This window comes from Gossypium raimondii, chromosome 6, assembly GCF_025698545.1.
Source record: "Gossypium raimondii isolate GPD5lz chromosome 6, ASM2569854v1, whole genome shotgun sequence".
NCBI lineage: Eukaryota > Viridiplantae > Streptophyta > Magnoliopsida > Malvales > Malvaceae > Gossypium > Gossypium raimondii.
The window spans coordinates 18,297,600-18,324,320 of NC_068570.1; the positions used below are offsets into that span (position 1 = coordinate 18,297,600).

Sequence of the window (26,721 nt, forward strand, 5' to 3'; positions counted from 1 at the left end):
GAAGAAATAGGTTTTGAATAAGGGAACAATTAGGGGACTACACATAAATATTTAGTTGTGCAAGGAAGTGACACAAATTGCTTGTTTGCTTTAATGGCTAAGTGATTTGAGTGTGTATGGGAGTGTTTGAGAAGCCTGGGTTCAAGTATTGGCTTTTGCAGAATTTTTAGTTTTGCTTTTAAATGAATCTGGACATTGGCATATAGGCCTTATAAATAATAGTGTTTGTTTTATGACACAAAAAGAGCTTGTGGTCTAGTGGCAAGGTGGCATGTAATGTAACTATGAGGTTTGAGGTTCAAGTCCTGGGTTGTGTAATAGAGTATTTATTTTGCTGCTTGAGCTGTGCAGGTAGTGGAGTTGGACTGAAACACAGCTAAGGGGAGTTTGAATGGAATTTAAATGGAGTTATTGGGGGAGTTGAGGAGAAATCGGTGGAGGAATTCAAGGAGGGATAAGGGGAGAGATTTTAGGAGAAAATCAAGGGAAGCGAGGGGAGAGGAGAGGTGTGCCGAAATTGGACTTTGTACCCAAGAAAATTCGCTAGAGGGGAGATTGCTCATTTTTGGTATACTTTCATTTCGGTTTTGTGTGGTGTTTTCACTCTTTTTGCTTGAAGGCTGATGTGGTAAGGGGTTTTTGCATATTATTCTGTCTCGTTTTTTTTGGTGTGACAACCTTTCTTTGGCCGAATATTGCCTCTCTCAATTGTCTCTTTTTCTTTCTTTTCCAAGTAATTCTACTGGTGGCTAATCTATCTTCTCTTCTTTTTCATTCATTCTTTCTTTACCCTCTACCAAAACCTCGTCGTCCCCTAAAATATTCTCCTCCCTTCTTGCCAATTTGCTCTTCTTTTTCTACCCTCTTTGTGTCGACTTTTTCCTTGCTCTCTGCCGATTTTGTAAACCATTCTTATTCTACGGTTTTATACTTTCGGTAAGTTGGTGTTCGATTTGAATTAAAATTTTTTAATAGATAATTTATATTAAGGGGTTCAACTGGATTGCAGGCAATAACCCCGAGATCTAGTGGCCAACGTTGTTCCGGTGAGTGAAGTGCTTAGGGATTCAATTGTTCAGTCAAGGTAAGTAACTGCCAATCAAGAAGTTATGTGTAATGAATAGATTCTTTTTAAATTCAATTGATATGTGATTAACCGAGTGTTACGGGTGAACATGGGTTCTGAAGTGTTCGAGGACTATCTACGCATCTTCTCGTAAACAGGTGTGTAAACACCTCACTGTAACTGTAGAGCGGCAAAAGTCGAAAAGCCGAAAATAAAGCGTTTGAGATCACATGAGCGTGCGATCGCTCGTGTGGTAAGCCAAACTCACAAACCATGGGCGATAGACTGTGGAGGCCTCCATGAGCATTTTCATGGGTTTAGGCCGTAATGGGTCACGTTGGGCCGTGTGGGCTCAATGGGTTTGTAGGCCCCACACGGATGAAATCCATTATTTGTGGCAGATTCTGGACTAGGCTATGTATATCTCATAGCCGTGGCGAAATCTGACCTGAACGAGCCGCACGAACATGTGGACCCACTTGGGCCGAGTAATGGGCCTTAGGCCCATTTATACTGTTATGACCATTTAGGTTACCTGAGTCGCTCGAGGCGACTGCGGATCTTTCTAGAGGTCGATATTTACACCGAGACCCTAAAATAGGGTAAAATAACTGAAATACCCCTATAGGTTAAAATAACCGAAATACCCCCATAGGATAAAATGACCAAAATACCCCATAGGGTAAAATGACTGTTATACCCCTAGGAGATGAAATGACTGTTATGGCTTTATGTTATGTATGACTGATTTGCTCTATGATATGTATGACTATGATTGAACATGACATTTTGCATACGCGTATGATATTATGTCACGATATATTGCATTGGGATGGGTTGTTATATTTTGAGGAAGTGTACCGTACTGATAAGGTTGCACGGGTCGCCCAAGACGATTGTGGACCTACTGATGGCTATATCTTTGTTTATTTTCTTGGTAGCTTTCTTTGCAATCTTCATTTAGTGCCGCAACCGGTGCTAATCTTGGTGTGTCTGGCTGGATGGGTCGATTTTATCCCCACATGGTGTGTTTGGTAGGACGAAGTGGCGTGTAGAGGTTGGATTAGGTAGGATTTCTAACTGCATATATGCACTGATTAATGATTTTGTACTGTTATTGCATCGATTAATGATATTACATACTGTTCACTACATGACTGATATCTGTTACTGTTATGGGCCAAGGCCCTACTGATACTATTACTGAAATTGGGCAAAGGCCCTACTGATTACTGACATTGTGTTGGGTTCAAGCCCAATCATTTACTGTTACGGGAAGGGCTTAGGCCCACACTGAACTGGACTGTTATTTTAATGGGCTAAGGCCCAACTGAACTGAACTGTTATTAAATTGGGCTTAAGCCCAAACTGTAAATGCATTGGTTGTTTGCTTGTTAGGGGATTACACACTGAGTTTCTGTTAGGGGTGTGCATTCGGTTAACCGACCTGAAATAGCTATAACCGAATTAACCGACCTTCTAAAATTTTTAACCGTTAACCGAACAGAATTTTTTTTAAAAAATTAACCGAACCGAAATTTTTTCGGTTATTTAGGTCGGTTAACCGAATTAACCGAAAATTGTATGGTTTTTATTTTTGGTTAAAATTAACCGAATTAATGAATTACAGAATTACCCGAATTGAATCACTACATAATTAAAAATATTACATAAGTCTTTGAATCACTACATAATTAAAAACACTACATAATTAAAAATATTACATAATTCTTGAAATTAACACATAGTTGAAATGTAAGTCTTTAATATTCTCCATTTATATACATTTCTTCTCTCCAAAAAATCTTCATTTGCATTAAACCTAAAAAAAAAAAACATGTCTAATTGGGTAGATACTTAAGAGTTAGACTTTAGTTTTATTTTTATTGGGTTGGTAATGGGTAGACTTTAGTTTTAGTTTTATTGGGTTGGGTAATTGGGTTGGGTTGGATAATTTTATTTATTAATTTTTTTGGTTAACCGAAAAAATTCGGTTAAACGACCGGTTTCGAACCGAATTAACCGTTAACCGAAAAATCATAAAAAAATTAACCGACCCCCGACTGAAAAAATTCGGTTAACCGACCGATTAACCGAATTCGGTCGGTTAACCGAATTTTTTCGGTTTTACCCGAATTATGCACACCCCTAGTTTCCATAAACTCACTCTTTCCTTTTAACTGTACAGGTAATCCTCAGCCTTAGGCGATTTGGTGCTGCGAGGGACTCGGAGGTGGCCACACAACTACTGTTGTTCTACACTTGCTTTTATTTAAATTTAAAGTTTGTGTTGAGTTTTGTTTATGTAATAAGGTTATTTATGTTTGTTTAAATTTTTAATTGGGATTTTGCTTACTTATTTTAAACTGCTAGTTTAGGAGAAGACGAATTTTCAAAATAATTATTGTTTTCAAAGACACGAGATTTAAACAAAAGAGTTTCAAAAGCTTCCGCGATTTTAGATCAACCTATTATAACAATAGCAGATAACAAGGCAAATGTTTTGGCTAGATGATTTATGTAAATAATAATAAAGGGTTTTTTAAAACTTGAAAACGAATTTTTACCAACAAGTCCAATTTTTGAAAGGCACTTCAATGTGACATGCCAGATTCGACCATAACGTCTAGGCCGGGTTTGGAGTGTTATAGTATTTCATAGTTAGTGGTATTACCATAATTCAAACTATACATCTTTAATGAATTATAAATATTAATCATATAACATTAAACATGAAAAATTTATAACTTATAAGAACTAATTTACATTCAGTTTCATATTTCATATAATAATTCATCAACAATATCATATATTAATGACTTGAATTTGATCGATTCATGAACCTTAGGTTCATGCTTTCAGATCTCACAATTCGACTAACAATTTCTTTCTTATACTTTCAGTCGTACGATCAATCAAATTTATTCAATTCTCATATTTCGATTATTCACCCTATTAACAAACTCGGACCTTGGCGGATACACGAATTCCAACCAAACACACCAATACGGCACATTATGCCTAAAACGGTACTTAGTACCTAATCAATATATCAGAAGCAGTATACAACACATAAAGTGTCTGAAATGACACACGTAGTGCCTAATACAACACATATAGTGCCTGATCGACAAGGCCGATAAATTCTCGTACTCTTCCAATTCTATGGCATGCCAACTATATCCGACTAAGCCCAATTAGTTAATAGGGTATTCAAATCACTTTCTCAATTTCAATTTCACTTTCAATGTACAATTCAATTCGATACAATTTTCCACTTTCCAACAATATACTATCAAATATTCATACATAATCATACTTCATCACAATTTCATTCATTTCATTATTGATACCTACCTTAAAATTTTACTTACCATACACATAAATTTAAATATAACATTTAATAAATACTAGTTTGAATTATAGTAATACAAACCGTGAATTTCTCGTTTTAGTCCTCGATAGCTTTCTCCTTTCCTTTCGATGCTGATGCCTCGGGTTCTTTGTTAGCTACGAAAGTAATAATTTACATTATTAATTACAACACTAATTTACAATAATTAACTGAGTTTCTTTTCAATTTATACCCTAATTCCAATTTAATCCTAATTAACTCATTTACTTTTCTAACTCAATTCACACTTCATTTCTACTTAATATCTTGCCATAGTCAACTTAAGTATTCAATGTTCATATTAAAACCCTAATTTTAAAATTCTTTCAATTTAATCCCTACTATGTAAAACTTATAACCTAGTTTACAATTTAATCCTTTAATCAATTAAAACCCTAGTTTTTCCTTTTCTTTCTTTTCTTCTTTTCCCTAGTACTTTCGAATAGCTTATTCTGTTTTGGTTTCCTTCTTTGTTTTATTTCCTTTTGTTTTTATGCTTTATTTGTTTAATAATAATATAATAACTTAATAAATATCTATTTAATAATCAATATGTTTATTACAAGTGTAATATTACTTATATTTACACATGTACTATATCATTATCATACATTTGTCATGTTTTAATTTATTTATCACATAAAATCTTATAATATAATCATTTAATTAATAAATATCTTTTACTTAATAATAAATAATAAATATCTATTTACTTAAATAATAAGTAATTTAAATCCATGAATTACAATTGTATGCTTATTTTTATTACACATGTACATTTTATTATCATACATTTGGCTTTAATTTATATATATTTTATTAATTTAATAAGATAATATCAATTAAATAATAATTTATACTATTATATTCTAATATTAATTAATAATAACTTAAATCATTAAAATCTTTAGATTTTTCTCATTGTTTTGTCGCCCTAACTATTACTTAATGGCATATTTGCCATTTTGGTCTTTATATTTTCTTTTAATCTATAATTCAACTTTTACCCTTATTCAATCTAGTCCTTCTTCCTATTTTCTCTTAATTAAGCTAAATTCACTTAATTAAAACCTAATTAAAACACTACTAGACTCATAAATATTTTTAATAATTATTTACAAACCCATTTCGTTAAGACGGAGGCCCGATAATGTACTTTTCTGATGCCTGTGAATTTTGGGTCATTATATCGAGGCAGTTAGGAAAGCAATGGCGGTCAATAGTCGAAAAGCGAGGACCATGAACGTTTAATTATATTCTTGACATTATGAAACATTTTAGGTGACAGAGACTATCGGTTGTCGACCGGGTATCCCGCCTAGGTCATACAGAGTTGATCTTCTAAATAGGCGATGCGACTGTGGGAAATTCTAGACACTTGATTACCCATATGTGCACGTCATTACAACATGTATTGATGCCTCTATCAATGTCGAACAATATATCGATTAGATATACACACTGGAACGCATGTTACGTATTTGGGGAAAAAAGTTCCCACCAATATGGGTGTGTCAACATGGGAAGTTCCCTTGCCGATTTTTGAGTTGGTCCTAGATCGCAATCTCCCTAGGAAGCCAAAAGGTCACTCGCATGTCACTCGCATAAGAACTGACGTGGACATAAGGGAAAATGTTGACATTAAACATTATGGCGTGTCCAAATCAATGAGTCATAATCGAAACAAACACCCGCATCGAAACTACCACCCGGATGAGTCGTCTCAACTGAATAGAATGTAAATTATGTATTAAATTTTCATTCTTGTATCAACTTCAATTTTTTACATATATTGCTGATAAGGACGACTTTGTAGGGGACCTCGTCGTTCCATATGTGCAGTGACTAACATCAATTGACCACCATATAAGTAGGCTAACCCATTCCACATATACCACTACTAGTAGTCCCTCGAAGGAGTGAAATCAGGAAAACATTATTCCAAATAAGGCCTTCTCTCCAACCGGGCATTCCACAACACAATATATGCCCAATTCTTTGCATGTTTCCCATTCTTGTTAATTTCGTGGACATTTTTTCCCTATTGTGTAGGAACGTCTGGAATATATTGACGACACCTGAATTGACGAAGCACTCAATCCCCGGCATACCACTCTATTTAAAAAATGATAATGGGTGCGTCAACACACCACACGGTTGCATGTGTTCTAGCCGATGGAGGAATGATGGAAGTAACATCTGGCGCGATATACGATAACCACACGAACTGCATAGTTAAACACATGATTAAAATAATAATTATAACGTAATTTAATAAATAAACTAATTACCTAACATTAATATAAATTAAGAATTGAAATTAAATTATCCCATCCTTAGCGTATGCCTCGATCATCTATCGGTATACAATGAGTGTTTCTGGCTTTCCAATGTTTGAACAAGTATACCATCTAAAAATATAAACGAAACTCGTTAGAAATTATTTTCATGAAAAAAAATCTTAATCCAAGTTTAAAATTTTTTAACTATTCACAAGTGGGAACACATGTACTTGGTGACCTACTGATGCCAGAAATGTCATCCTGTATAGCCCCCAAGATTGTAGCAGTATCATACAACCACCAATATCAACAATTCTGTGCTTTGTCACGTGACAAAGCTCACTGTATAGCGTAGCGAGTACTGCTGAACCCCAACTGTATGAATGGACACCTTGCAAATTACTAAGGGTAGACACCTTAAGTGGACTCTATTATTATTGGAATCCAACATAAGTACCCCCTATAAGCTGTAGTATATAAGTCCGAGTAATCTGTATCTTTTCCATCTCAGTCACATAATCCGATAATGTTTCAAAATTTTCCTTTAGCCACGAAAATTTTAAACCCGTAAATTTATCGGTACCATCATTAGAAGAGTGTCTAAGCAAGTCATAGTAGAGAGTTGCAAGATCTACTATGCTGCTTAAATCGGTTACTGCATCACCATCCACGGAGAGCCCTAATTATATTGTGACATCCTCCAGTGTGATGTGCATTCTCTACACAGTAAATGAAACGTGTATCTCTTGTAAATGTCATCGAAGAGGTATGTTCTCTTCTCCATAATTGATATGCTTTGATGCATTCTTTGTAGCTCTAGTTCAAATATGTTGAAAGTTAGCAACAAATGCAGCAGCAAGCAAATATCCATTGTGTACTTTGGTTGTTGAAAAAATTTTGTAACATGTGACTTTTGTTAGTTTGATTGTAACTTTTTGTTTTGCTAAGGGTTAGTCAAGTACTAAGCTGATTTAGTAGCCTTTCAGGTTATCATTAAGCTGATTTTACAGCTTGGATACTAGCACAAGTTAAGTTTTTTTTCTTTCAATGTAATAGAACTACTTATGTACATGTAATGTTGCTTATTCAAGTTAATGAGATTTGTCAACTTTTTCTATCATCCAACATCTATTTTTGCTTCTATTTTTCATCTTTCAAACACAAGTTTTTGTTGTTTTGATATTTGGATACTGATTTAAACTCAACAAATGGTATCAAGAGCCTGTCATCTTTGAGGGCCTTTTGCTTTGTGTTCTTCTTTAAGTGATTCGTGCTTGAAAGAAAAGAAACAGAAGCTATTTTTTGTTGGTTTGTTTAGTTACTGTAAAAGAATGAGTTTCTCACCACCACCACATATTTTTACTAGTGAAAACTACAACATTTGGGCTATGAAGATGAAAACATATCCGCAGGCTTATGATCTATGGACTATTGTTCAAGTTAACACAGAGTCGCCACCTTTGAGAGCTAATCCAACCATAGCTCAAATTAAGCAGCACAATGAGGACTGTGCCAAAAAGTATAAGGCTATGTCATGCCTTCAAAATAGAGTTTCAGATGTGATCTTCACAAGGATAATGGCTTGTGACACTCTAAAGTAGGCCTGGGACAGACTCAAGGAAGAGTTTCAAAGGTCAAACAAAACCAGGCAGCATCAGTTGATCAACCTAAGGAGGGACTTTGAGAATCTGAAGATGAAGGAGTTTGAAACCATCAAGCAGTATTCTGACAGGATTATGGCTATAGTCAACAACATCAGGCTTCTTGGGGATGATTTCAGTGACAAAAGAATAGTTGAAAAGGTCATTACAACTCTTCTAGAGAAGTATGAGTAAAAAAATTCTTCCTTGAAGGACTCTAGGGACCTATCAACTATATCCTTGATAGAGTTGATAAATGCTTTCCATGCACAAGAGTAGAGAAGGGAAAACATGATGGAGGAACATTCTGAATGAGCCTTTTAGGCTAAAAGCAAAGAAGGCTCAAGTTCGAGCTCAAGCTACAAGGGCAAGAAGCCTTGGTCAGAAAAGAAAGAAAAAAGAAAGAAGGATGCTACTAAAAGGAAGTTTCCACCATGCACTCACTGCAAAAAGTCCACTCATTAAGAAAAATATTACTGGTACAGGCCTGACATTCAATGTAGAAGTTACAGGCAACTTGGCCTCATTGAAAAAGTTTGCAAGAACAAGGCAAAAACACAACCACAGCAGCAGAATCAAGCTCAAGTTGCTGAGGATGTTCAAGCTCAAGAGGAGCATGCTTTTACTGCTTCTTGTTTTACATGTTCGAGCAAAGTCAGAAAAAATTGGTTGATTGACAGTGGCTACACTCATCACATGGCATCAGATAAAGGCGTGTTTAGGGAGTTAGACACTAACTTTGTGTCCAAAGTCAGAATTAGGAATAGTGAGTTCATTGAGGCAAAAGGCAAAGGCAAGGCTGTGATTTGCACTCAATCAGGTAACAAAACAATTTCAGAAGTTCTTTTTGTACCTAATATTGACCAGAATTTTCTTATTGTTGGTTAGTTGTTAGAGAAGGGTTACTCCCTTATTTTTGAAGGAAAAACTTATGTGATAAAGGATTCTTTTGGTCAAGAACTAGTGATAGTAGCTATGTACAGATCCTTCACTTTAGATGTGAATCAGTTAGAAGCAAATACACATATTGCTTTGACTAATGAATCATGTTTGTGGCACAAGAGGTTGGGGCATGTGAACTATAAGTCACTTAGTTTCATGCATAATATGAGCCTAGTTGAAGACATGTCCAAGATTGAGCCTAAGAATGATGTATGTGAGGTTTGTTAGCTTGGCAGCAGACTAGATTACCTTTTCCTGTTAACAAAGCTTAGAGAGCTCGAGAGAGGCTCCAACTACTCTATACTGATATTTGTGAACCCATGAAAACCTCCTCTTTGAATGGAAACATGTATTTTGTGTTGTTTATTGATGATTACACTAGATTCTGTTGGGTGAGTTTCTTGAAACAAAAGTCAGACGTGGCTGATTTCTTCTGCAAGTTTAAGGCATTAGCTGAGAATCAAGCAAGTTGCAAGCTGAAGATATTGAGGTCAGATAATGAGACTGAATATGTGTCTCAAAAGTTTTAGAAGATTTGTGATAAAGCTGAAATTCAGCATCAATTAACCACCATCTACACACCACAGCAGAATGGTGTTTGTGAGAGAAAGAACATAATTGTTCTCGATATGGCAAGGTGCCTGTTGTTTGAAGGCAAAATACCTAACAGATTTTGGGTTGAGGCAGTAAATACCTCTATGTTTTGTTCAATAGACTGCCAACAAATAATTCCAAGGGAAAACACCATTTGAAGCTTGGTTTGGACACAAGCCAACTGTCTCACACTTGAAGGTGTTTGGCTGCATATGCTACACTTGTGCCACCTGAAAAGAGAACCAAGCTAGAAAAGAGGTCCATGCTTGGAGTATTTGTTGGCTATAGCAACATAAAGAAATGGTATAGAGTCTTTGATCCATCAACTAAAAGGATTATTGTGAGCAAAGATGTGAAATTCAATGAGGGCAGCTATTGGAAATGGGATGGAACAGATGCAAGTTTGTCTGAGCAAGACCAGCAAGACCTTGACCTGTAGCATGTTGAGAATGAAGTTGAAACTGAGGATGGATATGATGATATACCTGTCAGAGGTACAAGGACTATTATGGGCATCTATGAAAGATGTGATATGTCCATTGTTGAGCCTTCCAACTTTGATGAGGCTGCAAAGGAGGGCTGTTGGAAAGGATCAATGGAGGGAGAAATGAAAATGATTCACAAAAATGACACATGAGAGCTGGTTGATAGGCCAGCAAATAGGAAAGTTATTGATGTAAAATGAGTCAGGACCAAGCACAATGTAGATGGGTCACTAAACAAGAAAAAAGCAAGGCTACTTGTGAAAGGGTATAGTCAACAGCATGGCATTGATTTCTCTGAAACTTTTGCACCAGTTGCAAGGTTGGAAACCATAAGGCTGTTAGTTGCCTTAGCTGCTCAAAAGCTGTGAAAAGTGCACCAACTGGATGTCAAATCAGCTTTCTTGAATGGATTTCTCAAGGAAGTGATCTTTGTTGAGTAGGCAGATAGATTCAAAGTTCTCGGTGAAGAGCACAAGGTTTACAAGCTCAAGAATGCTTTGTCTGGCCTAAAACAGGCTCCAAGGGCCTGGTATGACAGAATTGATGCCTACTTGTCAAGACTAGGGTTCGAAAAGAGCATTAGTGAGCCTACACTCTATGTGAAGAAACTTGAGAAAGAAACCTTACTGATTGTGTCATTATATGTGGATGATTTGCTAGTTACTGGTTGTAGGAGTGAATTGATTGAAGAATTCAAGAAACAGATGCAAGATATTTTTGAGATGACTGATCTAGGATTGATGACCTACTTTCTTGATATAGAAGTAAAACAAAATGAACATGGCATTTTCATAAGCCAACAGGCTTTTGCTTTAAAACTTTTAAGCAAGTTTTACATGGAAAACAACAAACCTGCTAGCACTTATGTGGCACAAGGAGAAAAACTCTCCAGCAATAGTGACCATGAACGAGTGGATGAGAAGAGCTATAGAAGTCTAGTTGGTTGCCTACTCTATCTGACAGCAATAAGGCCAAATATCATGTATGCAGTCAGCCTTCTATCGAGGTTCATGCATTGCTGCAATGTTGCTCATTTCAAATCTGTTTAAAGAGTCTTAAGGTATGTCAAAGGGACCTTAAGCTATGGAGTGAAGTTTGTGAAGGCTGAGGAGCTGAAATTGGTTGGCTATTCAGATAGTGACTGGGCAGGCTCAGTTGATGACATGAAAAACACATCGGGCTATTTTTTTACTCTAAGTTCAGGAGTTTTCTGTTGGAGTTACTGCAGAGGTAGAGTACATTGTTGTTGCTACTGCTGTTAATCAAGCCATTTGGCTTAGGAAGCTTTTGAGTGACCTGAATGCTGATCAAGAGGAAGCAACAGAGGTCAAAGTGGATAATCAATTAGTTGTTACTATTGCCAAGAATCCTGTATTTCATGGCAAGACCAAGCACTTCAAGATCAAATATCATTTTGTAAGGGAGGCAGAATTGTCAAGGGAAGTCAGTTTGACTCACTACACCTTGGAGGTTCAGCTTGCAGACATTTTAACCAAGCCATTGGCTAATACAAGATTTGAGTATTTGAGGAAAGAAATTGGAGTTTGCTGCTTTATAGTCAAGGAGGAGTATTGAAAGTTGGCAACAAATGCAATAGCAAGCAAATATCGATTGTGTATTTTGATTGTTGAAAAACTTTTGTAACATGTGACTTTTGTTAGTTTGATTGCAACTTTTTTGTTTTGCTAAGGATTAGTCAAGTACTTAGCTGATTTAGTAGCCTTTTAGGTTATCATTAAGCTGATTTTATAGCTTGGATACTAACACAGTTGTTTTCTTCCAATGTAATAGAACTACTTATGTACATGTAATGTTGCTTATTCAAGTTAATGAGATTTGTCAACTCTTTCTATCATCCAACATCCGTTTTTGCTTCTGTTTTTCATCTTTCAAACACAAGTTTTTGTTGTTTTGATCTTTGGATACTGATTTAAACTCAACAAAATATTATATGCACAAGTTGTTTACCATAGGAATTGAACTTTGTAAAATCCTCACAGTTGATAGATATTATTGCTTACGTTTTTGCATCTGATGTGTTTGAAATTTAATTTTATTTGTTTTATTCACCCTTGCGAATTGATGTTTCATCTAGCTGCTGATCTCATTCAAGGTGGAAAAGCTCGTGATAACTGCCATTCCGAATATTGTGGAAACATGGACCAAGCTGGTACAGGAAGCGGAAGGAAGAACACTTAATAAGATCAACTTGATGGTGTTTCCCGGAACGGTATTGCTCTCGAAGCCCTTGTATCAATCCCAAAAGAACAGATGGAGAAACGCCGCCTTGATCTGCAAGAAAGAAATTAAAAGAGATTAGCACATAAATGGAAATACTTTGGCTTGAAGAAAAAGAAAAATCTAAGATTTATGAACAGACAAAGAAAAAGAGGAAAAAGACACAAACAAGAGGAGGACGAAATACACACAGGCAGAAAGCAAAATCAGCACACACAGGTATGGTATTTATAAATTTTAGGTTTTAATTTGGGATTATGAGAAGGTGCATTTGGTTTTCATCTTACAGCAGATTTAGTTAATGGCGAAGAAGAATAAGGAACGCCAATATCCTTTTCAATTTCCAAAATCCAAGGTCAGTGTTTTATGTGTCTTGCTGTTGCTGCTTTTCTTTAATCTATAGTAAACAATATTCCTGAAAGTATAAGATTTAGAATACTCCTGATATATGATAAAAGCTTTAGAAAACTTAAGCACAGGCAACCTGACTTGCTAGTTGGGAATTTAAAGATATTTTCCAAGTTTGAGATTTAGAATACTCGATAAAAAAACAGAAGATACTTCCCAAACTTCAGATAATGTTGCTCTTAACTTCTCTTTTTTCTTAAGTTTGAGTATTGGACTGCTGACCCTCCAGGCACCAGAGTCCGAATGACACAGGTTAAACATATTTCCCGCCCCTATTCTAATGCTTCCATCTTCTAGTCTTTGTGCTGCACTTCCTTTGTAGAAAAAGGAACCTACATCTTCTAGTCTCTGTACTACACTTCCTTTGTAGAAAAAATAAACCCACATGAGCAGTTATTTGTTCTAACATTCCACCATCTCCATCAGTAATAAGAGTTTCATGGTAATCTTATAGATTTTATTCATTTTATATGATTTCTTTTCTTGTAAGTATATGTTTGATTTCTACTAGAAATAGCATATGTTTGATTTCTACTAGAAATAGCATGTGGTTTTCCCAAATCCATACTGAAATGTATCAACAATCAATCAGGGCTGCAAAAGGATGTCATTGGAAGATAAGATTGGTGCATTGCCAGATGATATCCTTTTAACCATTTTATCACTCTTGACATTCAAGGAAGCGGTTGCCACCAGCATCCTTTCTCAAAGATGGCGATATTTATGGACATGCCTCCCTAGCCTTAATTTTAGATATGAAGAAGTCGCGCCACATAATGATGACGAAGGCAACAAAAAAAGGTGCCACCGTCTAATACTTGGAGTTCACATCGATAGATACATTCAAATGGTCAACTAAGTGCTAAGGTTTCGCAAGGGGCAACAGCTGCAAGAGTTTGGCATACATTTTCCCCTACTAGGAAGTTCTAAAGGTGATATAGATCTTTGGGTTGCCTTTGCAATTGCCATTGGGGTTTCTAAGCTTGAATTAAACTTCTCACGCTATTTATATCCTATTGATCCCACATCAAGAGTTATTCCCTCCCACTCGACCTCTTCGATAAAACAAAGGGCTTGGAGCCTTACTTAGTGCAGCTGGATTGTGTTTTCTCCATTCCTACATCCTCTTTGAATGTCCAAAATCGTTCCGCCTGAAATTTGGAGATGTTACGGATGAACAGTTTGACACAATTTTATCAAGCTGCATATCTCTTGAGTGCCTACATTTGCTTGAGAGCAGCCGGCTAGTGAATGTAAAGCATTCTCTTCCTCACATGAAGTTGAATTACTTGGAGATATATAATTGTTCTGATTTGGAGAATATTGAAATTTGTGCTCCAAACCTTGTTTCCTTTAAGTACCGAGGGCCTAGGATATATATTTTTGTTAAGGATGCTAAACAACTGGTAAATGTTGTTTGCACGTGTTTAAATTTTGGAGTGGATGAATATCCAGCTAAAAATACTTTGGGTTTACCTTATACACAAGGGAAACATTTTGTTTTTGGCCAATTTGGTGATTACCTTTCTCAGTTGGAGTATTTGATGATGGATGTTGGATCTTCTGAGGTGAGTGGAACCATCTCCAAACGCATTTTCATTGTCTCTTGGAAATTTTCTCACCACTGGATTTGGTTTAATTTTACAGGGAATACGAGGATCCAACAAGGTCCCTTTACTTTGCAATTTAAAACATCCGACATTGTCATGTTTGAATGCTTCCCGTGGTCCCTTTGGGATGCTACGTTGCTATCATTTGGTTGCTTCATTGGCCAAGGCATCACCATTCTTGCATCGGCTCAAGTTACGTGTAAGTATTCTTAGTCGATTACGTATAACCGCGTCAGACACATATCTTTACCCAACACTCGCCTACATGATCTGGTTTTTGCAGCTTTCACTATATTCTACCGAAAATTCTCCGCACAAATATCTTGAGGTTTTGGTTTCTGGTTTCAGTGGCAATAAGCTGAATACGGACTTCGCATGTCTATTTTTGACTTTGTCATTGAACTCGAAAAGATTGAGATAACATCGGTTTATTTAGGTGACGTTGCCAACTCCTTGGTTAAACAAGGAAAGGCTGATGTTGTTAGGAAAAGTATTGGTTTGCTCCATCAAAGACTGCCTGCAAAAGCTCAATTATACTTTCTTGATGATCAATTTTTTATTAAATCAGGTTCCTATGTAGATTCATGTTTGAGCCGTGCTTTTTAATTCATAGCAGTTGTATTATAAAAGCCCCAGTTTTGGCAAAGCCATTCTTTTTGGGGTTAGTTTCAGCAAGGTCCTTTGGAATATGTAATGTTTAATTATGTCCGGTAGAGTATGATTTATGTCATGTAATCATATTTTTCTTCTAGTTATGCCTGCAAAACTTGTTTTTGATGATGTCGTCATCTTATATAACTTGATATATTTTCTTACTACTGCTATCAGTTATTTTTCTATGTTATGTTTATTAATTAATTAAATACATTAAAATTTTAAATAATGTAACTTTATTAAGATTGATCCACATGTTCACACTTGTACCAATTTAGAGTCTAAATTTGATTTATTTGTGAAAATTATTTTTTAACTTATTGTTGTTGTTAAATGATGAATTTAAGGGGTTTTTTTGTGTTTACCACGCCTTGAATATCTCACTCACACGCAATGGCGGAGTCAGGATGTTACGTAACAATCGATTTAAAAATATAAACAATCGATTCAAAAGAAACAATATTTCAACATAACAATTTATTTAGACATATAAGCAATTGATTTAAAAGAAGTAATATTCCAATATAACAATCAATTTAGACATATAAACAATCAATTCAAAAGAAATAATATTCTAAAATTTTCTTGAATTGATTTAGGGTTAGAACTCGATTTCTTCATGCAAATTTCTTTTAGTTGTTAAATCATGTGTTTAAAATATTTGTGTATGTCTCCTAGCGGCAACAATACACAATTGGCAACCAAAAAAAGTTATTTCCTTTTCTTTTAATTCCTAAATGATTAATTTAAAACTATTTATAAAATACATTATATTAACTTTATTATATTTTCAAAATAAAATTTTTAAATAAATTATGTTCAATAAAATTTAAGTTTTTAAATAAATTTTGTATTCCCTATTTATATATCCAATATTTATATCGGTATAGATATTAAATACAAATATTTTGGATCCTAAATTGTGGTCTATTGGTTGAGTATTCACATGTAACACTCTTATACCGACTCAACTATTAGACCGAATATAAGAATGCTATATTAACTATTAGAGTATTAATCTATCATATTTTAATAAATAAAACCTCTTTTTCCAAATATTTTTATATTATTGTCACACTATTAACAATTACCATAATAAAATTTCTCAAACTTTATTATATTTAAAACAGTATTCTAAAGTGAAACAAGGGCCAATGTGAAAAACAGGCAACATGGTCGTGTCCCTAGACGTGTGGGTTTCAGAGATCATATGGTTTCAAAAACATTTTCTTTCAGCATTCACATAGACGTGTGGTTGGCTCATGTTTGTCACAGGGCCATGTGGTTGGCTCGTCCGAATTTCGAGAACTGTGTGGTTTGAAACTTAGGAGATAATTTGCCAATTTCACAATTTAACATTTAAGTCCCTGTTCAATACTTTAATTTAAACCAATTCAACTCACATATATATCATAATCATGAATTTTCAATCCTAATTTCTTATGACTTAACATGATACTCACAAAATATAAATTATACCATAAATTTAACAAATATTAAGTTCTACACTTAAGTCCCTCAAAGTTATCATCCTTTGGACATTACCTAGGTACATGCCATTTGCCAAAACAAAATAGAGAAGAAAAGTTACTCTTTTCTCGGCTCCAGTGATGTGATGAGATGCGAAGCTTCTAATCTTCAGTAATTCTTTACTTCTACCCTTTCACCTATGCGCATAAAACACGTGTTAAGCTATTACTAGCTTAGTAAGTACAATCAGAGTTTAATTTACATTTCATCTAATACAAAAACTTAATTTATCTTATATTCATTTCCATAATTTTATTCAAAAGATGTACTCATTAATAACTTTAAACCTACCATTCAATAATCGTTTCTTTTCATCCATTACCAATATTTATCAAGTTACAATTTAGTCATATTCCGACACGTTTAATCTTCATATTTCTTTACTTAACAAAGGCCCAGTAGACGAAACAAAACATATAGGATATACAGAACAAAATGGGACAACACTGAAGCGCGTAACGGGACAACATCGAAGTGCGTAAACATAAAGCGCACTAAATTTCCTAAATGACATGCCATCTATATTCCACTAGCTCTCCTCTCATCTACTTGGGAAATTATGTCAGAACCAATCATACTTTCTTATTTCAAAACAAGAGTTGAATACTTTACATTTATTTCAATTTAGTCCTTGTAATATCATTTCAATAGACAGACTTTTCAACTTACTTCATTACGTAACACATGTCTCACCATTTATAACATTTTCCATAAATCACTACAATTTCTTATTATATCTTTCACATGTCATTTTTACATATTTTTTAAGTCTAAATTATATAGGTTTATTTAGCACTTTTTCACTTAGAATTTATGCAAATTTCGAGCATGTGGATAGCTAATTGTGTCATTTTAGTTCATATTAAGACGTTGGGCATAATTTTAGTAAAATTTATAATTTTACATAATTAGGTGTTAATTTTACATAATTTCACTTTATTATGCTACATGTTAATTTTTGTTTGCTCAATTTGTTTCAGTTGGACCACTGAACTGATAAATATGGGAGCCAATAAAAACACACACATGGACATGAGCTAATATCCACTTCATGTGGACGAAAAGACAGTAGATTTGACCTAGAAAAAGTTGATTAAACCCAGTTGAAAGTTATTTGCTGAGAAAGGCTAGTCTGCTAACTAGTTGGGTTGCCAAAACCATCCAATAAGGGGGGAAAGAGCCCAATTCGGTTAAAACGTGAAGAGCAACCCAAATTAGCTTGGGAATAATTAAATTGAAGATCCCTACATGTGTAAAAAATCACAAATCAGCCCCCAACTAATACCTTGATTACTGTCTAACCCCTTGCACGATTCATGCATGAAATAAAACATGAATCAAGCAACCACTCAACCCTCATCCCACAATTTATGGTTGGCCAAGGAAGGGAGAAATCCAAGGGATGTGCATGCTATTTTTAGCAAATTCCCAAGCTCCTCTTCAAGTATAAATAGCATCCCTCATCTATCATCCCTCACATCCCTCAATGCTAAACATTCTCTCATCTTTCTCTCCTCTCTTCCATGCCTAAAGCTCTCCATTTTCCCTTTCTTTAGCTACCATTTCCATGAGAAAAAAGCTCTTTTCCAGCCACCTTGAGGATCAATTTGCGAAGGAGCAACCACGAGAATTGAAGGAAGCTGGAAACACGAAAATATATAGATTTTTTCATGCCTTTTTAACTCAAATTCATGCATTTCGTAATAATTCTTGTTGAAATATATAATATAATTATAAAATAATTAAATTGTACTTAAATTATAAACATTTTCATAAATTTTGATTTATTTTCGACAGATTTGCACAAAAGGTGAAAATTGGCTCAATAGACACTACTAGAAGCACAAAACCATGAAGCAATTTTTGAAGCATTGAGGTGAATTAATTTTTCAGCATAAGACGGTCCAAATTATGAATATTAATTCATAATATAATTAATTTTAATTATATCTAATTTATTTTGCGTTAAAAAATTATTATTAATTATATTATGAAAGAAGGCCTAGTTGTGTGAAATCCAAAAACTGATCCAACCGAGCAAATGGGCTGTACAAAACCATCCAACATGCTAACCCAATCAGCTCAAATTAGCTGATTATTTGAATTGCAAATCAGCCCTTGAATTTTCCTTGAAATTGCATTCAAACCCCTCCACTTTCTGTGCTTTTAAAGATTCACCCCAAGCTAAATTTAGCAAGTTTGAAACATTCAAACTTGTCACATGTGTGGCCAGCCAAGGGAGGCATATGGCAGCTGATTTTTTTCTATTTTTAGCAGCCAATACCACTTATAAATACCCCCTTCACCTATTCATTTCACCACACCTCTCATTCCTCACATCTCTCTCTCTTTTTCACTCACTTTCTCTTCTTATTTCCCATTTTTCTTTCTTGTCCCTTCCTTGCCGATTTCCCTCTTGGAAAAGAGCCCTTCAACCACCTTGGGTAGCAGAATTCAAGTGCTTTTAGAAGCCTCAGTTCAGCAAGAATGAGCAGAGAAGGAGGAGTGGAGAAAACTAGTTAGACTTAGTAGAAACACCGGATTTGATTCTAGTTTCCTATACTTTAACTTTTATTGTTGTTATTATGACCATGTATATGGATATTTGTTATGTTCTTATTCTTAATTTATTTAACATGGCTTGAATTTAATTCGTGTTAGGTTGATTGCGTTTCGTCCACTTAAGTTATTAAAATTATGTTTGTGTTGTTTTAAGACTTGGTAAATTGTTTGATTAAGTAAAACCATGATTATGTTATTCTTATATTACAATTTTAAGGTAACTAATGAATTAATTATTAATCATATTGAAATTATAATTAATTGACACAATACTTAATCAGTGCATGTTTAATCTTCTAAGGTAGTTGAGGGTTAAATTAGCGATGGTATTAAACGATACATTAGCCTTGCATAACTTGCAAGATTATTGTGATTAAACTGTTTCAATGTAGGAATATATTGTTACCTCAATTAATCTTTTAATTTCTTATTTAAATTGATTAATTATTTGAATTGGTATAGTGATATGTTCAAGAGATTAGTTAATTTAGTAAGTCAGTATGTGCTATAGTTAACAAATTACCAAGTTCTTTGTGAATTTATTCGTAACAACATGAACATTATTTTAGTAATATTAAGTTAATAAATGTAATTAATCTAAGAAAATTATGTCATCTTGATTAAAACCATCTTCGGAATCATGCATTGAAACTTTTATTTTTATTCTATTTTATTTTACTTAGTTAAATTTTAGTTTTTAATCAGTTCCTCAAAATCAAAATATTTTTATCACCAAAGTGTTTGAATTTCATTTCATAAATAATTTTCTTAAATAATCCTTGTGGGTACAATAACTCGATATTTACTTGTCACTTTATTACTTGTTGCGACTGTGTACACTTGTACATTTCTATCGTTCCAAGTTTTTGGCGTCGTTGCCTTGATTCGGATTTTCATAGTTCATCTCTTTGATCCTTCTCTGAACTGCCTGTCTTTTTCGTTGTCAAAAAGTTATTTCAATCTAAGGGTTTACGGGGGAGTAAATCGATATTTCGATCAATACTCATAAACACTTTAAACAAACACAGAAAAATTAATTAAGTTAAATTGAACAGAAAAAGAAACCAAAATGCAAAATTAATAAATTCACAAATAATGACTTTTAAAAACTGTCCCCGTCAACGTCGCAAAAAACTTGGAACGATGGAAATGTGCAAGTGTACACAATCACAACAAGTAATAAAGTGACAAGTAAATGTCGAGTTATCGTACCCACAGGGACTGTGTAAGAAATTTATTTATGATATGAAATTCAAACACTTTGGTGAAAAAATATTTTTGATCACCAAAGTGTTTGAATTTCATTTCATAAATAATTTTCTTAAATAGTCCCTGTGGGTACGATAACTCGACATTTACTTGTCACTTTATTACTTGTTGCGATTGTGTATACTTGCACATTTCTATCGTTCTAGAAGCCACCACGATCAGTCTTCGGGAAATCACCGAATTCATCAAGAGTTTCTTCTTCCTTTATCTCTAAATTGTTATTAGTTATTCAAACATGATTGCAAATTGTTTAATTGTTTTTCCATTAATGATGATGTCTTAATTTGTTTTATCTAGAATAATTGCAATTATTTGATTAAATTTATTTGATTCATGTTTATGTTGTTATGTTCCTCAGTTGTTCATACTTCCAATTAAAATCATTCATGTTATTCATGCATTAAAATATATTTGGATGCATTAGAATAGTTGTTTAATCCTAATCAGATGGTGCTAATGGACACAATAATTGGAAGGTGCATGCATAATTTATATCTGACCCAGAATAAATTAAAGGTTCGTAAGAACTCAAGAGAGCACTATTACCTTACATAACTTTAGGTTTATGTGATTAAATTGTTTCAAACCTAACCTGTTCCTATTACTTCACACAAATTCTATGGAATCCTTAGTTAAATATGGACATAGAAATATACATGTTTTTCTAAGTATAAGACTTCGAAAGAACTTATATGAGATTCCAAGTTAATGAATGATCGAGCCGCTATGGAATATTTTCTGGAACATTGTTAAACATGATAAAGAATGAATTGAGTCGAGTGTTGTAATTGTTCTAGTTTATTCATGTTATTGTTATTAAAAATTGTGAAATTGCTACTAAACCATCTCATTGCATCTTATTTCATTGCATTTCATTTAGGCTAATTCATTTTGCATTAATTTAATTTCAACATCCATCACTTCAAAAAATATTGTGTTTCTTTAACCAATTTGTAACTATTAATTTTACAATTATTGATTTAAACACCGTCCCTGTAGAAACAATAACTCTTTTTATTTACTTATTACTTGATAACGACTGCGTATGCTAGCACATTCTGTCGCAAACCAATTACTTGTATCAATTTCAATTTCAATTCTATCAACTTTTTTTTTCGTCTTTTACGATTTAATCCTTGTGCTCACTTTTAATTTTTTTTCTCATTTCTCTTTCTCAAATTTCATCAAATATTATCATAACATTAATATACTATTTCACTTATCACACAATAATATATTACACCTCATTTATACACTTCACTTATAATAATTGCAAAGCTATCAACTTATATGTCTTTTCTGTTTAGTCCTTTTCTCACTTTCAATCATTTCTCATTTTTCTTTCTTCTTTTCTTAAACAAACTACTTAGTAAACAAAATTAAATCATTACTCCCTTATTCTTAGTCATTATCATGTCTTAATCTTTATTTTTATATCATGCAAACTTACGATTATTATTATGTAATGACTTTTACAAATCTAATTAAAATAAATATTTGACAACTTATTTGAAGTAAGAAAAGTTCTAGTTGTACTTACAACCCAAGGTTTGAAATAAACTCTTTTCTTCTTCTTCTCTTGGCTACTCTTTTTCTTTATTACTCCACTTGTTTCTCACTTCCCTTCACTTTTTCTTTATTTTTCATATCAACATACACAACATTTACACATCAAATATCATAATCTATGTTCTTTAACTAAAACTAACATGAATTTCATGAAAAGTTTATCCTTCTTACCTCAATCACTTGTATTCAACACTAATCCTTATTTTCTGTCTCCTTCAAGACAATCATGGATGCTCTTTTTATGAAATTTAGGTGGCCACTGCACTTTTCTATTAATTTCACTCACTAACCATGAACGAAATTGGAGGAATTTAGCTTAATTGGCTTGGTAATGGTGGAAAAGAACTATTTGTAAAAATTACAAAAGTTTGGATGGAAGCTTATGGTTGGTGGCGTGGAAATGGTTTAAAATAGATGGATTTCTCCATCTTTTTCTATAAAATTCCATTAAAATATCTCATTAAAATAATCCTTAAAATGCTAATTACCATTTTACCCCACCAATCATGTTTTGCACAATTTATTCCTTAATCATTACACTTTCCATAATTATCTTTTTAAAATAATTACCATTTTTTCCCTCCTCTTTCCCTACAATTTCATGTATGATGCATACTTTCTTTTGGTAAATTTTCACCTCTAGTCCTTCCTCCTCTTTCCTAAACTCAATTCAATCATTTTCATCTCTTAATTTTCGTACTTTGGCCCCAATATTTTTCACTCTCTTGCAATCTAGTCAATATCTCAGATTTATTTCTCTCAATAAATAGACTTTTTCAAATGCTTTCAATATTTATCTTCATCCTCTAATAACACTGATAATTTCCAAATCATAACTTTCTCAGCTTTCAACTAAGTTATCATTTATTTATTATTGTTTCAAACTCTTGAAATTTTGGAGATGTTATATCAACTTTTGCAGGAATAACCTAAATTCAAATCACAATTATACAAAAAAATAACAATACAAATATTTCAAAAATAAAGAGTTGGGGCAACATAACATCTGGGACATATCCGTTTTAACCTACTTAAAGAAAAATTAAATTTTTCAAAAGGCAATTTTCTTATCATGTGAAAGCGATGCATTCAATTACCTTCGATCAAAAACGTTGATCTTGTTAGTACAAAACTTCAGTGAGGAAAACCTAAAACACATAAATGGAACACGAACAACAACTCGAACAAAAACGAAGAAACAGGACAAGGCTCCAAGGAGTGTATCAAGCCACTATCTTTAAGGTTCTATTCACCATCACCTATACTTGGTGTGCAAATGAGTTTCAAGCAAATGAACCTGGAGGATACAATGAAGCTTGATGACTATTTGCATTTTGCACTGACGAAAATAGTTCACTAAGCACTGAGTAATGTATAACAAGAAAATCAATTTCTATAAAAAATTATGCAGTAATTCTTTATAGAACAATTTAATAATATTAGAATATGGAGAAAAGATAGAATTTTAGAACTTGTTGGTATGAGTTCCAAATGAAATCTCATTACTATTTATAGGAATTTTCATGTCTATTCATGGAGACATCTTTCAATAGGTGTCTTTTCGAATAATAATATCTTTAAAAGATACATAACTATTCATCTAATATCTCTTGATTAAACATAACTATTCAAATAATATTTTTTGAATAATCATAATTCTTTGTCAATAACCAAAAAGATATAACTTTTGATTAATTACACCCTTTCATTTATAGTTATTGGAACACTATAAATATTGTTGAAAATGCTCCAACAATCTCCCCCCCCATTTTCAAAATATTTTAGATTCTGATACTCCTAGAAACCAATTTGCATAAATGAAGGTGTCGTACGATTGAACCTTCACTTGGTGAAAACATGTAAAAGTTAATCGAAATTGCATGGTAAACTAAGCTTTGAACCAACTATTTCATTTGATTAACCGAACACATCTCACACAATGTTTTCAACATCGGTCAATGCATAATATCTAGGGACACTATTATGGCCATGTGTCTCTGTTCTCTTTTCACGAGTGCTGTCAAAGCTAAGCCCTTGAGCTCCTAGAAGCAGCCACACTTCCAATCACATGGCTAGATCCCATCAAAGATGTTCTCGTAATTATAACACTCTAACATATTTATGTTATGGGTCTATTAAGAGATATTACTCATCCTTCCCTTATCATTACGGGTACCTAGCACTTTAATCTTAGGATAGATTTATTTATAGTGCTAGCACTCACATACTAATGATGTACTTTGTCTCATTGAACTCAAGACTTGACATTATACCAAATGTTGAGTCGAATTTCCACCATAGGTCACTTTAAGTAATGGGCTAGAGTCTCATCCCTTTTGAGGTCTTGTTCACTACTTCTCTAGTAAGACTTTTTGTCAAAGGATCCGCCAAATTTTCACTTGACCTCACATAATTAGTAGTGATCACTCCATCAGAGATTAGTTGTCGGACATAGCTATGTCTTAATCTAATGTGTCTAGACTTTCCACTATATACTTGGCTATATGCCTTTGCTAGAGTAGCCTCACTATCACAACGGATATAAATAGGTGAAATTGGTTTAGGCCATAGAGGTACATCATAAAGTAAATTTCTTAACCATTCAGCTTTAGATGTAGCGGCTAATAAAATAAATTAGGTTGCCATGGTGGAATCAATAATACATGTTTTTTCTTGGAACCCCAAGAAATGACACCTCCACCAAGAATGAAGATCCATCCACTAGTAGAAGAACGATTTGTTAGAGAAAATCTCGATTTGAAAATAGTTTTCGTGCACAGCAAAAAATTAAAATTTTGAAAATCGACCCGATTTGTGATATTTATAGCAATAAACCTTAACCAAATACGTATCTAAGTTTTTAGATAAGCGGATCCTTGATGTTTTTCAACTTTCAATCAAACAATCTTTTTTTCTATTCTCGTACCACGAGCTGCTTCGAGTGTGGGCTTGAACCAATTGAATCAAAACATAGAACTAGAAAAAGTTCTCCTTTTAAGGTGAAAATATAAATTCTCTTCTTAATAAAAATCGCTAAAATTGTTATTCTAGAAAAATATATGTAAATGTTGAGAATAAATTCTTTCAATTTTTTGGCAGAAAAACAATCTCTCAAAAGTTATATTAATAGCTCTACTGGTGGCATCTATTTATAGAAAAAAAGGTAGAACCCTTGTAAAGTTGTAGAATTTTATTTTAAATAGAAAAACAACATCCTACTTAGAGTAGGAGAGGGTGAACGTACCACCCTTGCAAATCTGCTAGGGTTGTCACTCCTTTCATGTTATATAAAGGGTTTGGGGCCTCCGTCACATCGGGTCCAATTACGAGTACTTTTGGGCCCTTTTTTACCAGTACTTTGAAATATGATCCAACCCGATTAAGTTTTTCTATTTCCCAAAATAAAATTTAATATTTATATATAAAAACAAATTTATCATCCCTATTTTACCCCTTATAAAATTTTGACGATTTTGCCCTTAGTAAAATTTTGACGATTTTGCCCCTAGTAAAATTTTAATGATTTCTCCCCTGGTAAAATTTTGAGAAAATTTGTTTAATATTTCACAACTTAACATATTTCTTATGATTGAATAACTTATTTTCATTTTCGGGCTTCAAAACAGTCCAAAAATATAAACTCATTCTTCCATCCTTTTTTAGGTAATGCTATATAGGATTGCAAATTTCCATTTTCATTTCCATTTCAATTTCTGGAAACCTACATTCATTTCCAAATGATTCCATTTCTCAATTTCAAAGAAAACCATAATTATTTTCAAATGTTTCTCATTTCTCTTTTTCTATTCATTTTGTTCATTTCTATTCAAACACGCAATTCATTTCTGGTGTCAATGACCTAGTGGGGGGACCGATTGGGCATATGTAGTTGAGGCTCAAATTATTTATTATTCAGTTTCGACTTATCACCTATTAATTATAAAATCATTTAGTCACGAAGTTATTCCACTATAGTATCGTGACTGAGCTCTCCCCAACAACATACCATTACGAAAGCAACTACTCAGTGCTCGTCCAATGACCTTGTCATAAGTGTGTTACCCTCATAGGATATCATTGATCTATTTGGGATAATATCCGTTCTCCCAATATGACCTTATTTTAAGTCATGGTAACCATTACATCTTCCTTCATGAAAAGTTAATCACTATCAAATAGTGATTAAGTCATCCATCACAAAGACGGACGATCCGTAGCCATGTTTACTTTTCATCAACCATGTAATGCTAATGGGAGGATATCATTTACCCATGTTTTGGGATATATATTCCACTGTTGTAAAAGACGGTACATACTGTAGAAGTCGTACGCCCAACACACTAGCTTTCGATTCCTTATTTATTTGAACTTAGGCTTTTACTTACTTCAAAGTGTACAAGTCACACATATATAGTTCACCATCCACTCAGGATTTAGGTATGCCACACTATGAATGTCACAAGTGAATAAATTCATAA

At 33.7% G+C, this 26,721-nt stretch overlaps 1 protein-coding gene across 2 annotated transcripts; it reads left to right on the forward strand.

Moving 5' to 3' along the window:
* Nucleotides 1–12,482: 12,482 nt before the first annotated feature.
* LOC105771469 (uncharacterized) lies at nt 12,483–15,415 on the forward strand. 2 transcript variants are annotated; one of them, XM_012592936.2, is made up of 3 exons: nt 12,483–12,996; nt 13,642–14,617; nt 14,697–15,415. In XM_012592936.2, exons 2-3 carry the CDS (start codon nt 14,324–14,326, stop codon nt 15,078–15,080), a joined length of 678 nt encoding a protein of 225 aa, XP_012448390.1. In that variant the 5' UTR covers nt 12,483–12,996; nt 13,642–14,323; the 3' UTR covers nt 15,081–15,415. The 2 variants fall into 2 exon arrangements, with proteins under 2 accessions (XP_012448390.1, XP_052488881.1); XM_052632921.1 differs by lacking the exon at nt 12,483–12,996 and having other exon boundaries at nt 13,101–14,617; nt 14,697–14,858; nt 14,943–15,415.
* The last annotated feature ends 11,306 nt before the right edge of the window (nt 15,416–26,721 follow it).

Excerpts from the sequence above, each read along its gene's own strand:
- LOC105771469 (XM_012592936.2), top strand. The coding sequence starts at position 14,324 with ATGAAGTTGAATTACTTGGAGATATATAATTGTTCTGATTTGGAGAAT. Across the intron at positions 14,618-14,696 it reads TGGATGTTGGATCTTCTGAG|GGAATACGAGGATCCAACAA; the intron begins GTGAGTGGAACC and ends TTAATTTTACAG.